This window comes from Haliotis asinina, chromosome 2 (assembly GCF_037392515.1).
Source record: "Haliotis asinina isolate JCU_RB_2024 chromosome 2, JCU_Hal_asi_v2, whole genome shotgun sequence".
NCBI lineage: Eukaryota > Metazoa > Mollusca > Gastropoda > Lepetellida > Haliotidae > Haliotis > Haliotis asinina.
In genome coordinates this window covers 91,777,506-91,791,916 of record NC_090281.1, presented here as the reverse complement: position 1 = coordinate 91,791,916, position 14,411 = coordinate 91,777,506, and the positions used below count along the sequence as shown (strand labels likewise).

General features: G+C 40.0%; 1 protein-coding gene across 1 annotated transcript; it reads right to left on the bottom strand.

Annotated features, from left to right (window-relative positions):
- Positions 1 to 2,478: 2,478 nt before the first annotated feature.
- Positions 2,479 to 12,297, bottom strand: LOC137272105 (uncharacterized). Its single transcript, XM_067804464.1, has 11 exons — positions 12,082 to 12,297; positions 11,651 to 11,756; positions 9,159 to 9,330; positions 8,510 to 8,613; positions 7,813 to 7,953; positions 7,046 to 7,222; positions 6,523 to 6,635; positions 5,682 to 5,796; positions 4,402 to 4,410; positions 4,034 to 4,183; positions 2,479 to 3,278 (listed from the first exon to the last, which is right to left on the bottom strand). Exons 1-11 carry the CDS (start codon positions 12,295 to 12,297, stop codon positions 2,479 to 2,481), a joined length of 2,103 nt encoding a protein of 700 aa, XP_067660565.1.
- Between the last annotated feature and the right edge of the window lie 2,114 nt (positions 12,298 to 14,411).

Below are 14,411 nucleotides of genomic sequence, written 5' to 3'. Positions count from 1 at the left end.
CTCATATTTTGAAAATAACATGTTGACTGTAAACATTACCGAATAATCAAGTAACGTCACGGCATAATCATATTTCTGTATAGGGATTAAATTTCCGGGGTTTTTTTTATCACCCCGTTGACGTGTACATCCAACAATGATAGTGTGATTCTTCCATCCGTTGATGTTTGGAGTATGTACATTTGGTTGTGATAGCAACTCAGTTCGTGTTACCATGCTTGTGTCAAATATGTTGCTCCATATGACTTAGTCCATGTTACGTGGCTTTGGAAAATGTAGGGATGACTGAGTTTATCCATGTGACCGATTAAAGAGCATAGCCTCAGCGGAAAAGACGTGTAAGATATAATAATACTCGAAAGACACTAAGGAATACTCAATGGTATCATAAACATCGGGTTTGAACGCGTATTAAGTGATGCAAACAGTGAAAATGTGTACAGTTTGGTTTGGCCTGTCAAGATACATCATTCGGATCACCGATGTGCCTAGAGTAGATACCTTTTACTCGTCAGGCTGAAGACCAAGATTAGATTCCTACGATGCATACATTAATCCATTTCTGGGATTCATAGCTCTAGTAATGCTTGACAGTGGCATCAATAAATAATCACTCATCCCTGTCCTTTCATGTGATGTTTGGGGTTGAGTATTGATTAATAATTAAGGTCTCGTTTGAAGAGGTCAGTGTGCGAGTGAAGAACAGTTATATTCTCTGAGGCTCCACTGTTATGTGAACACTTCCTGGTGCTGTCGTCATTTTTCGACATCCTTTTACACCCCAAGAACAGCTTCGTTGTTCTATTGTGAAAATATTCTCGACCCGTTCGATAGTATTATTCGGCTTGGATAATCACCTTCTCCATCTTACTTAACACTGACTTCTCACAGGACTTATCCCGGACATGGGTGTTGTGTAAAGGGGCGACGAATGGTCAGTCAATAGAACCTATCGGTAGCGAATGGATCCAAGTGTTATGTTAATGGAGATACAATAGTGTGGTTAGTCGATGAATGAGGCGATCGACAGACCATAAAGTCATCAAAATACGAGTCTGGGAAACATGTCACACGCAACGGACTGGAGACGTATGTACAGCTGACTGGTGATAATGTCAGTTATGAGAAATATAAATCTTGAGTAATGATTTACAGTGATACTGCTGTCACACAAATATCGCGTTTTCACTATGTTTTAGACTGAAGAAAAGTGTTACCCTTACGAGCATACAATATTTCAGTTATTGTTGACCGGATAGCTTTCTTATGATTAATCTCACATCACGTTTTACTTTTCCAGCCCGTGAATACAGGCGCTTCAGTGATCAACAAAATGAGCATCGAAATACACAAGTGGGATACGATGACATGTGTGTTCCAAGTCAGCGACCTTAACCCCAGATCGACCCTTGAAGGTCCGGGGTAGAATATGCCTTCAGCAACCCATGCTTGCCATAAAAGGCGACCATGCTTGACGTAAGAGGCGAATGACGGGACCGGTGGTCACACTTGCTGATTTATGTCTGTCAAGCATGGACTATGCTGCAATCGAATAATAATATTTGACAGACTTTCGGGAGCATCTAGTGTCATCCTTGAAATGTTATTGTGAAGCTAATTTCGCTTCAAGCTTTGTTCGTCATGTTTTTAGTCTGAGAAACGAATATTGATAGGTTTTTGCCATATGTATTTTTTGTAAGTTGAGTGCGGTATCTCGTTTGCCGCGGGCCGATGGGGTAGCCAGGTGGTTGAAGCGTTCGTTCGTCATGCCGGAGTCCCGGGTTCGATTTCCCACATTGGTACAATGCTTGAAGCCCATTTGTGGTGTCCCCACGTTCTAGTATTGCTGGTATATTGTTAAAAGCAACTTAAAACTAAATTCGCTCATATGGTACCGTAATCGTCTTTGGCGTTTCAGTTTTTCATACATATTACAAAAATTAATGCGTTCGGGAATTTCTGTTATAATATTAATAAACAAACACTCACACATAAAATGTAAAACATAGCGGTGATATTTACAAAGGCGATGTTTTGGTATTATTATAGTCAATAAACAGCTTGTTTTCACAGGTTTTTACACAATGTACCACACACAGTATGTATAGTCACAGATCATAATTGATCGTGGTTTGAAGCATACGTACATAGATTCAACATGTATAAATAGCATTGTCTATAAGTCGGCAAACATATTTTCATGTTATTAGCATGATCGGTAAGCCATAACTGTTTCATGCATATTTACATAACATCATAACATTCAATGATAAACAAGATTCATCTAAGCCAACAAGTACATTTTGTCAGTCACGTGTTATTAGAATAATCTGAAGTATCTCACAACCGTCTTTACAGATGCAACACACATTCCATGCTGGTAATGATTTCCTTCTTCACAGCATAACACGAAGGTGTTAAACCTACTCATTGCTAGTCCAACAATGAGCCCTGGCCAATTTCAAGCCCAGTGGTGTTCTACTCTGATTTTTTCTTGTCTTTCTTCTTCTTCTTTTTCTTCTTCTTCGTCTTCTCCTCCTTATCCTCTTGTGCTTTGGAAGAATCTCCCTGGCTGGGTTTTACCTCAGTGGTCGCTGTATGCGCCTGTTTAGATTTATCCGGGCGCCCTGAAGATGCTGCAACAGTGGGAGCACCTGCAGCTGCAGCTGCAGTTGCAGCAGCAGGAGTGGCTGGCGTAGGTTTCACCGTAGGGGCAGCGGTAAGAGCAACTGTTGCAGAAGTCGTTGGGGCAGCAGAAGTATTAACTGAAGGAGGTGTAGGGTCTGTTTTAGGAGCAGCAGTGACTGCAGCTTTATTATCAGCAGCTGCGGCAGCTGTAGAAGCGGCCGCTGTAGGAGCAGCAGCCGTAGGAGCGGCTGCAGCAGGAGTAGGAGTAGTAGCAGCAGTAACTGAAGCGACAGATGGAGCAGCTGCAGTAGAAGCAGCTGGTGTAGCTGAAGGACTAGAAGTAGCTGCTGGGGTGCCTGACGTAGTAGCTGTCGTAGAAGCTGCTGCTGTTGGATCAGAGGGTGGGCTCGATGTGGGTTCAGTTGGTTTACTCTCATTGATAGGATTATCCTGGACTTTACTTGGTGATTCCTTGGACTTTTCTGGAGACGTGTCTCCCGCGTTCGCTGCCTTCTTTGACGATGTGGAATTTTCGTTTACAGTTGTAACAACTGTTGGTGCTGCAATTGTGACATGTTTAACATGGCCATTTGTCGGTGTTTTACCGTTAGAAGCCGGGGTTTTGGAAGGGCCTGTGGTTTTTGTCCCATCTGAAAAATCAAGGTGAACGTCTGATAGTATCAGAAAACAAAGCGTACAATATAAACAAACTGCTTATACGCAAACTGCAAATACGCAAGCGTTATGCTAATCCCGATTCCTAAAACGGACAGTAGGAATGTAAGGAAAGTTATAATGAAAGACAAGGTCACTGTCCATGGTCAAAACAAGCGATGTAGATATTTTACACATAACGTTGTAAACAACACAGGTAAAAGTCTACAGTCATTCAATTAAGAATCATATGTCTATGAAATAGATTCTTAAAAGTACATACAAACAGCAGCCCCAAACTAATCATTTTTCATCCCTATACATTTGGGCATTTCTTAAACAAACACAAGACATCATATCCATCATAGTAAGAGCTGCTTCTTTAATTCGTCTACAAGTTTCCCTAATCTGGAATAGATGGACGAATTCGATCTCGAAAAATCTTGATACTGTTCAGAACGGCGTCCATCTAACTCAGTAATTCTCCCTTCGATGAAAAAGCCAGTGAATGTAGGTATCTGGCGTGAATGTAGGTATCTGGTATCTGACACTTAAAAAAGTGGAACAAGTATCTTGACTTTTGAATGAGTGACTGCACCATATCCTTTCGTGAGGTTTCGCAATACATTGTACATGCATGCAAACATACATGCCATCTACACTGGCGATGAACCTGATTCACCCACATACTATTCAAGACAATTGATCAGGTGAAGAATGGATAGCAGGCAGGTTGGAATTGATGACGTACCAGCTTGAACTGCACTCAGTTTCTTGTTGCGCTTCTTCATTACCAACACAATGACAACGATGGCTATAGCTACCAGCAGGAGGACACCGACAGTGGCTCCCCCGGCAACGGCTGCAATGTTGCTTTCCTGTTCTTCTGAAGTTATTATTGCTGGAAACGATAGATTGTGAAGATGGCGTTACACAACAAATTGTAAAACAGCCAGACAACGATCAGAGAAAGGCACTTGAAACTTCGTAATGCATAATTTAACATTAATACTATAACGCAATACTTACCCTGGCGCATTCTATGTCACAGATGACAAAGGTGTATACTGACGTGATGTTTATGTCATTGTCTACTTAGAGATATCAAATTGTACTTACGACACAGTTCTGAAAAAGAGAGGGAAACATTTGTTAGTACCATTAATTCAAAATGCGCAAATACATTGATACTTTCAAAGTTGATAAAGTATAAATGCAAGTGAATGTGTGTCATGTTTTATCTCGTATTATATTTCGTCACATTATAAATTCAAAGTACATTACAGTAAGTATTGAATAAGAAGACCACACACATAAGAAGACCCGGATGGACGATGTGACACGCGAACTTTTTGTGCCACACAGAGATATGTTGGTACTCTCTGGGCCATGGTCAGTGGCGGCTGGTGTGAACATTTCTACTTTACTTTGAAATTATCTGCAAATTGTTTTTTTTAATCGTTTTCCAATATGTTTTTGAATATTTTTACAATCTTTAAAGGGGGTTCACATATGGTTACACAATGCTAATATGTAAGGTGACTTTACACCTAACCAGACCTTTGGCCGTAATATGAAACATTGGTATGTCCCTCTAGTCCAGACTCGAAACTGTACTCATTTCGCTGCAATATTCCTGAGACAGGCGTTAACCAAAACTTAGATAAAGGAAGAATGTATGTATGTATGTATGTATGTATGTATGTATGTATGTATGTATGTATGTATGTATGTATGTATGTATGTATGTATGTATGTATGTATGTATGTATGTATGTATGTATGTATGTATGTATGTATGTATGTATGTATGTATGTATGTATGTATGTATGTATGTACATATATAGATATTTGTTTTCTCGGGAACAATAGATAGTTTCTGATGCAGACTAGATATATGTATTGACTAACATACAGTTGGATACTTCCATCATGGATCTTGTATGTCGATAGATGCCCACGGTGTGGATTAAGGAGTTTCTCGGTCATGTATATATATGTGTGTATATATATATATATGTGTGTGTGTGTGTGTGTGTGTGTGTGTGTGTGTGTGTGTGTGTGTGTGTGTGTGTGTGTGTGTGTGTGTGTGTGTGTGTGTGTGTATATAACTCGTTCGTTATGATATATATATATATAGGAAAGTCTTTAAGGTGGCGGCTTGGAATTAAACAGAAAGAAATCGTTGTTTGATCGTGGTGTTTAATACGACTTTCATAGTTCTTTTGTGGACCATATGTTGCTAATGTTTTGGCATTCAATCCAGTATTTCGGCTTTTAACCTAATCACGTTTTGATCACGCGCAGTGTCCAATTGCATACATTGGTTTGCTTGTTGTTTATATCCATTACCTGTCTTCTAACAACAACAAGAGAAACAAACAAGAAAAACGTATACCTAAAGGTACCATTGAAAGCAGACCACCTGGAGAGACACTGGAAGCGACTTGATTGACCAGACAGTCCTGGGGTGTGTACGAGGCTAACACTGTACCCGAACTGCTTTCAAGTGCCTGCAGATGAAACAATTTTTAGATATTCTCCTATCGATGATTGGCATGCGTCTGCCATATCCAGCTCGGGGATTGCATCATTTTGGTAAACCTCAACGATCTATTATATATAACATGCCACATTAGGCTACCACGCCGGTATATATAGGATATAATGAACACGTTACAATTTAGATTTAAATTTAAAAATACCATAACGAACGAGTTATTCCTGAAGACTTTCAGTTAGTTGAAATGCACACAAAATAGAATCATACCTATATATACAGAGATATGTATGTGTTATTAACATATTTGTTTCAAGCATTTCAAGCAATCTCTTCGGACGTTTTCTCTACAAGGTAGAAATGATATATTGAGCTGCTACTTCCTATGCTACGAGAATCGTTATTTTAAGTCATCCTCGATACCCTAGTCTGTTATAATATTATATCAAAACTATTATGATAATTAGTGGGTATTTTTCAGGACATTGGCCTTCAAAATTTTGTTTTAGATGTGACTTCATAATATGCTAGATTGCCATCGTTCCTGTCTGGGCTCTAAGTTATTTTACCGATGTTTTAAGCATTAGTCAGTACATGAATTGAACCCTGCTGGGTTTCATAAAAAATGGAAATAATATCCAGTAAACAACAGTGGGTTAAACCGGAAAGTGTGTTACTGTTTGATCCTGTAACATTCTACGTCAAAATAAATGAGTACGTCACACAGCGTTCTACGTACAAAGCACACAGTCCTGATGGTGGTTGAGGAGAAGGTTCCTGATCCGATCCAAGTCCACAGGTAGGTATTAGCACCTCGCGTCACAGAGCCCATGCACTCCAGGATACCACTGGCTGAAATATAAGAATACTGCATGCTTCAGCAAACACACTGATCAAAATATACGTGATTGGTTTCAACATTTGGAATTATATTTGTGCATGAAATCAGACCAAGCATATCTTCCCCACATTTTGGAGATGTCACACATGTCCAACTGACAGACTTAAAGAGTACATTGTTTACTAAACCTTGAACCTTACTTTGCACATCGGTCTGGTGTCTTTGGCACAGTGTTTACCTAACCTTCAAGATTTAATTGGTTCATTGCTTGCCACTCTGTCAGACCAACTACTAACACAGATGGCCCATCTGTTCATGTTAATAGACACTTAGTTTGGCAAATCTTCAGACGTACTTGCCACATTGTTTACCCATGAGTCAGATTAACTGGACATTTAGTTCTTCTATCTCCCCAACTTACTGGAGTATGCCACCTGGTCTGCACACTGGCCGTAATCAAGGACGACAGTTGTCCTTCCCGGGCAGACAGCGAAACTAGAGTTGCCAGTACATTTAGTACCATCGAGGGTGTAGTTGTAGTTGCCGTGGATGATACTGGGGCACGTCACGGCCATCTCCCCTGCTGTATCGCCTTTGCCTGTCAAGGGATGTCAGATAAGGATCCTTAATAATGGTAATCTCCTATTCAACAGTGTACACCTGATGACTCGAGTAGAACCTTATTCTGACCTCAGACGCGGTGAAGTTATTATACAGTATCTACATAAATGTGAACATCCAGTGTCGTTACTGAGTAATATTTCAATAACAGCCAAACTTTCATAGTTTCGCCCGTGGTGCAAACTATTACACTATGGGAAAAAATTGTACACACACATGTTTGTCAGTGTCCAAATGAATAGAATATTCGAAGGTGACGCATTTCAAACCGGCGTTATGGTTGTGTTTAGGACCTTACGTTGCGACTGACTGAAGTCAAATTAGATCCGTAACTTGGGACCAAATCCAAAAGTATTTGTAAATGTGCATAGCCGTTTCCTGCATTGTATTACCCTATGTTGATAGTAAGGTTAGGACCGCAAATAGGACCAGTGTGTTAAAGGTCACGACGTCATTTGGGGATATTGTCCTTCAAATGACGTAAACGTGGTATGGAGAAAATGAATATGCATATCAATTACAGTTAGTCTATCGATCTAGCTGGTTATTTAGCAAGTGTCAACCAACCGCTCCTGTACATGATGGTCGACCTGACTTCTGCTGGCTGAAAGGCGCACACGTCCAGTTCTGTAAGAGTGGGGTCGATGTCCACGAAGCCCTTTACCAGTGTTAGATCAACGTCACTCACAGAGATCTTTGAGCTAATATCTACAATGTAAATTGGCATCTTAATGCGTTGGCTAATGAGGAAACATCTGTGAGTGTTAAACATGGTTTTATGGGACACTGATAATGTCTTTGACTGATGTAAAGTTCGAACCCTTTTTCTCGAACACCTGGTGTCATCATGACATGATCATGATTTCTAAACACATACAATGTAATCGGGGCGGTGGGATAGCCTAATAAGTAAAACGTCCGCTCCTCACGCTAAAGACCCGGGTTTAATTCTCCATATGGGTACAATGTGTGAAGCCCATTTTTGATGTTCTCTGCCTTGATACTGCTGGATTACTACCAAAAGGGGTGAAATCCAAACCACTAGCCTACCCCACTTGATGATATTGGGTTCCCGAAAACGGCAGCATATTCTGCCCCATTACTGGCTGTTAAAACAAACATGCTTTTACACAACTGGTATGTTCTTGGAAAATGGGAAAAGAAGGATTAGTTGATCATCTGATGAAACACAGGAACATAGATAAAACACAATACATATCGAACAGCTCCCGAACTCTTCCATGGGGCTTGAGGATAGACGTACTTGCCAGGTCTGTCATCAAGAAACTATTGGCGCCAAAGACTTCAATACTGAAGCACAAGTACACGAACTGATTGTCCACTGTATAGGCTCTCGGGAGATCCTGACTAGAAGAGGAACACACATGTATCAGACTCACAGGTACACAGAGGAATGGCAATGGGTACGTGTAGGTACGGTACAAACATACGACTAGACTGACTAAATATGATTTGTTAAAGCCACAATCTTATACACACACACACACACACAGACACACACACACACACACGTGCACGCGTGTGTGTGTGTGTGTGTGTGTACGACAAGGAAATGTATTCAGAAGGCAGTATGAAGATTGATAGTATGATAGCAGGACCCCAATCCACAAAACGATCGCAGGGTTAAGGTGATCGGAACTCCTGTACTATTACACAGACTTGCCACTGCCCTTGCGCAACGATCGCTTTCAGGAACAGGGCCCAGAATATGTCTATGAGGGCCACATTGATAAGAACACTACGCATGTTTTTGAGACACTGATTTGTGTGAAGGCATCATTCTGATATATGTCAACCACGTTTATAAATGCAGCAGGGAGATGTATGTTTACTTTGCTTACTTTCATGCACCTATCTCGCATGAAGAAGCCGGCGCTACAGCCAATACTTACACAATGACGTACGTGGCACCGTTTATTGACTGGCATCTGAAATCATTGTAAAACTGAGTGCCGCTGTAATAGTTGAAGCCTTGAAAAGAGCTGGAGGAAATTGTAAAGTTACTGCCATCTCTTTCCCTGATCCAGGTCCCCCATATGGAACTAGGGAATGTACACTGGCCATCTGAAAATTGCGGAAGCAATGAACGAATTGAACTTAAGTCTGTGTCGAAGAGGCATCACCATATTTTGTACTTTGTGCGAACATCTTTCAAAAATGCAACACTTGTTTTTCCTGAGTTATGGGCTGTATATTCTGTGTACAGAATCACTGTGTAGGGGTAATGGACTATGGTCGACGTTGACTGGGAACCCGTCTCTCTAAGCTAGCAGTGGTATATTGGACTACACTTAACATTGCAGTCATAGGTCACCGGTTTCCTAAAAATACAGGATTAGGGTCAAATATGCTCAAGATATACATTCTGTCGCCTCCAACATCATCAGCCGAACATTTTCACTTATTTTGTACCACAAAAAAAAAAAACTTTGAGGAGTAAATATATGTCCATGTCTATTTACACTCGGTGTTTCTGTGTTCTTTGTAACGAGGAAGAATGTGTCATCGTACTCGGTAACGCAAGTAAATGCTACGCTGTTACAATTGCAAGAACAATTGCGTGTGATTGAGGCCAAGTTACATCATGTGGCCAAATATGTCTGTAATATCCCCTAGTGGGTCGTAAAACAACACTCACAACAAACAAAAAGAATTTCCCTGGCCACAGGAAATTTCAGCTCTAAGCAGACTCGACAGTATGATTACCACTGTATAAGAAAGAAATCTGTATTTAAAATATAAGTGAATTTCGCCTAAATACCCGTTATATAACATGAAGTTTTATCCCGGATGACAACTTGTAATATATCAAATTCACATTTCAACTGTACGCCTTGCAGAACACAGTTGCATCTGTTAAAGACATGTATTATATTATCAATATACTTAGTGGTGATATTAGCCATAGGATTTTAGGATATTAGGATGAATGGAACATGTTTTAGTTTCTATAAAAACATCTACTCCTCATCTCCGACCTGACAGCATCTCCCATATCACAAAAAGTCTGTCAGGTTATTTAAACATACCCAACCAATACCCTCAAACCACCCTCCTATAACAAAGTTACTGGATACGTTTCGTGTTTTAGATAAAGGTGATGAAAATGATTAATAACTAGTATCAAAACTAAAAAAAAAACAGTTCGAAACAAAATTGAATGAATTATAATACAAACCACAGCCTTGAATCAATAAGAGCACGATAATTGCTCCTAAAGCCAGGGGTATTACATCCATGATTGAAAGTCACAAAATCATGAAGAGGTCCACAGCCGTCCGCCACAGGTTATCCCGAGAGCCGTATTCCAGTCAGTGTGTGCGTCCAAGCATATCAACGGCGTAGACCTGACGACAATTCCTCACTGTGGCTTTATCGCCTTTGCCACGCTCGCACAATGGCGGGGTAGGAACTTCATTCTCCATTGGCATATGTCAGCCTGGACAGAAACCCTTACATTTGAATTATCTATTATCTTCGCGATTCATCGTTTTTTGATCGAATGATTCGTACACAATGTTTGGAAAGGTGAATATATATTTGCACTTGATAGGGACTATTTGCTTGGTAATGCAAATAACATAACTTTTGGTCAATGACACTATATCATTGCAGTGATGGTATACGTCCTATTTGAAATATTATCAATTTTGAAATCGTTGGATGTCCGTATGTGTTTTTATTCTCCTTATTATCGTTGATACTGTCTATTGTCGGGAAACGATTATGTTCGATTAATAAGAAGTCTCAAATATCTACCGAAATCATTTTCATAGTGCTCTTATTCAGATAACACATGCAGACTCCCTAAAATAGTAGTAATTTCATGTCACTCGACATGTAAGTTTAATTAATGACTGAAAAATCGAAATCATCCCTCGATTCTATAAAACTTAATATACTGAAGCGCAAAAGAAGCGTAACCTTTCAATGCAAAATTTTGTTGATACAAGGTGTTGTTGTTGTTGTTTGTTATTAGAATGACAGTACCGTTTTCTGAATATTTTTTTTTCATCCAAACTGAGCTGTTACCTACATCAGTGTGCATGTCGACCAAACACACCTAAATGGCATACGTGATAAATGGTTCCGTATGAATTCGTGAAAATGAAAATGCACGTGCATACAGTGGCAACCCTACCAATGACAGCGAGTAGCAAACTCGCATGAAATTATTCTTGTGTTCACCCAATAGCCATGCCACGACTTGCGAGGGATAAGAGGAACCAAGCTTTGGGACGAGTGTAAGTTGGCCAGACTGCACGGAGGGTAACCACTCATTTTAATGTTCATGTTACACCAATCTACGGGCTGGGGAACTAGTATCATGCCGCTAACAGCATCCTAGGGCGTCCAACCGCAACATCACAACGTCAAGACCGACAGACTGCGCCAGTCATTTGCATGATGGCTTTTTCAGGGCGACAGAAAGAGCACGCCAGACCACTGAGACTCACAGACAAGTTAGTGCCGATACAGTGCGTTGCCTTCTGGCGCAGAAGAAACATTTGCTTTCACAGATCATATCTTAGTCCTGACCTCAACGCACTTCACCGCAAAAAAATGTGATAACTGATAAGTTGGGTTTTTTATGAAATGAGTATGAGAGCATGTCGAATCCGTGGGAAACGGTTGTTGCAAATGAGTGCAATTTCCAAAGAAACTCGTGGGGTGAACCAAGCATCACGGTGTAGGGTGCAATCGGTTTGAACCGGAGAAATGGCCTCGTGATGTTCGAGAATGTCGGTCCAGGAAATAGCCTGACCTCTGCTCGTCCTATTGATATATGTCATAAAACCCCACGTTGTATCACACTTTGGACGTCACAGACATGACATATTCCAGGAAGCCAACGCTCATGCCCACACTGCAACGGTCACGTTGGAGTTCATAAGACATGGCATCCAAACCCTTCAATGGCCTCCCACCAAAGCCGACAACTGCTGCTGGACAGGATCCGGCATTTCGCAGAGAATGGGTCCAAGTTCGTTTGACCTTCATCAACGATGCAACGTTGTCCTCGATGCCCATGGAGATTACACACGACACTGACTTTAAGGTGTTTTAGTGGTACCATTCTTGAGACTTAAACAAGGTACCAAGGTATAAAACATAAACATTAACATTTCCTTCGTATTATTTTGGCTTGTTAAACCTTGACGGATACTTTACAGACCGAAAAGTACGAGTCACCTCAATGGACATTTGTCGGTTAGGTCTCGGAGAGACTACATCGTATATCACAGATCAACACTGTAGTCGCGAGGACGATGTCAAGGAATGTATCCACGTGTATTGACTAGCTCATAAATCTCTATGCGTGTTCCATAGAAAGACCTGACGTATTGATTGATCTGTAAACAGTTGCATGGTGATATTTGCATTGCTATGTCGTGTACACCATAATATTCTTACACAAACATTGATACTGCGTCGATTTGTTTTGCGAGTATTTATGTGATATCATATTCTGTATATTGTATATTTGGTTTACTGACATAAATTTAAAGTTTTTGGGTTCGTGGAATGTTACATCCACACAATTTTAGATTTTTGTGCAGCCTTCTTGATGAGGTTACGCTTTGTTTCTTCGGACCAGTTAATAAGTCAATAAGTTAATAAGCGCATTATATGAATCATTGCTGGAAATGGCGTAACATATGTACAATGACCACTAACTCACAGCGTGTAACCAAGTTCCTCGACCATGTTATTGTCCCTTCCTCCCATCCCATCTGTAATGGAAAGACCCAAGATGAAGCAAGTCAAGACTTTCCTCTCCCAGCTCACTCTGCTCCTGTTCATTTCAAACAAAGTTGTTTGTCTTTAACTTACACATTTTAAAATTGTGTACTTTCAGAGACAAAGAGGTTAATCAAACTGACTGACGGCGGATTAGCTTACATTTCTGAACTTGTCATTGACATGATCCACAATATGGAATATTCTACAAAGACACTTCAGAGTTCCCCACTGTATGTCATGTAATGAAAGTAATGAAAATCAGCTATCAAACTAGTGTTGGGCATAGAGTATTCTTCTCACCAAACCAATTCCATAGATACAGTACAATAGAGACTACGTTGCTGTCTACAGTGGGATCTGTGTTTCATGCATGACATTACCTCAATAGTTCCACATGACTGTTCCCTGAAATAACTTGACACCCATACACTACTCGTACCGTGTATGTATAACCTCGGTGTGAAATACATCATTCGCCTGGCTGCTTCGGTTCAAACCTTTCGCCCCAGACCATCATCTATGTGGCTTGCAACATGTTGAACCTTGGATTTATTCGCTGTTAATAGATCACAGTCATGTACTACTGTATACTTAAATTATTGATGTTACAAGAAGGGGCACAGATATTGAAAGATATTTTTCCATGTGATTTAATTACATGTAACACTAAAAGTTATTTGGGATCATCTAAATTGACGAACAGTATATCATACGGTGTTTCTGTAATAAGATTTTCATATTTATATTCTTCTTGTAAACATTTCATCTAAAGGGACGTCTATTATAAAATATGAGCATTCTTTGATTGGGTGACGTGAGTCTTCTTTCTTTTTTCCGAAATTATATAGATAATAAAAATATTAACTGAAAATCACGATTACATACAACAAAATATATCTGCATATAATACTATATTTTGATATACTGATCAAGTCATGCGTTGTTTCGATGCTGTAATATGCAATGTATACCCGACAGGATCTCTTCGAGGGATCATTTCAGGGCAAACATGTGTATGTCAAAGAATTGGCTTTCCTTCTATATACGACCTTCCATAAATACGTCAATACTGATTGACTGCTACAAAGCAAATTTGCACCACAATGAAGTTACGGCTGTGCTCAATTTCTAAATAACCAACACTAACATTTTTATATCTACGTCGATACATACACTAACCAGACGTCCTTGGAAACGATTCCATACGAATGACCGACGCATATTCAAATAAAACTAATTAGGGCAATGCAAGTATGTTTGTCCTGTCTGAACGGATGATCTGGACTAAATGAAAGTATTTTGTCGTTATAATTTCATAACAAAAGACGGTATATATTGATCAGCAGCATCTAGGAAGTATTCAGGTCAAAGTAACGGCAAACTTTTAACATTTGTCTTCC

Excerpts from the sequence above, each read along its gene's own strand:
- LOC137272105 (XM_067804464.1), bottom strand. The coding sequence starts at position 12,297 with ATGGGCATCGAGGACAACGTTGCATCGTTGATGAAGGTCAAACGAACT. Across the intron at positions 7,954-8,509 it reads CTTGATGACAGACCTGGCAA|ATATTAGCTCAAAGATCTCT; the intron begins GTACGTCTATCC and ends TTTACATTGTAG. Across the intron at positions 7,223-7,812 it reads GACCATCATGTACAGGAGCG|GCAAAGGCGATACAGCAGGG; the intron begins GTTGGTTGACAC and ends ATCCCTTGACAG.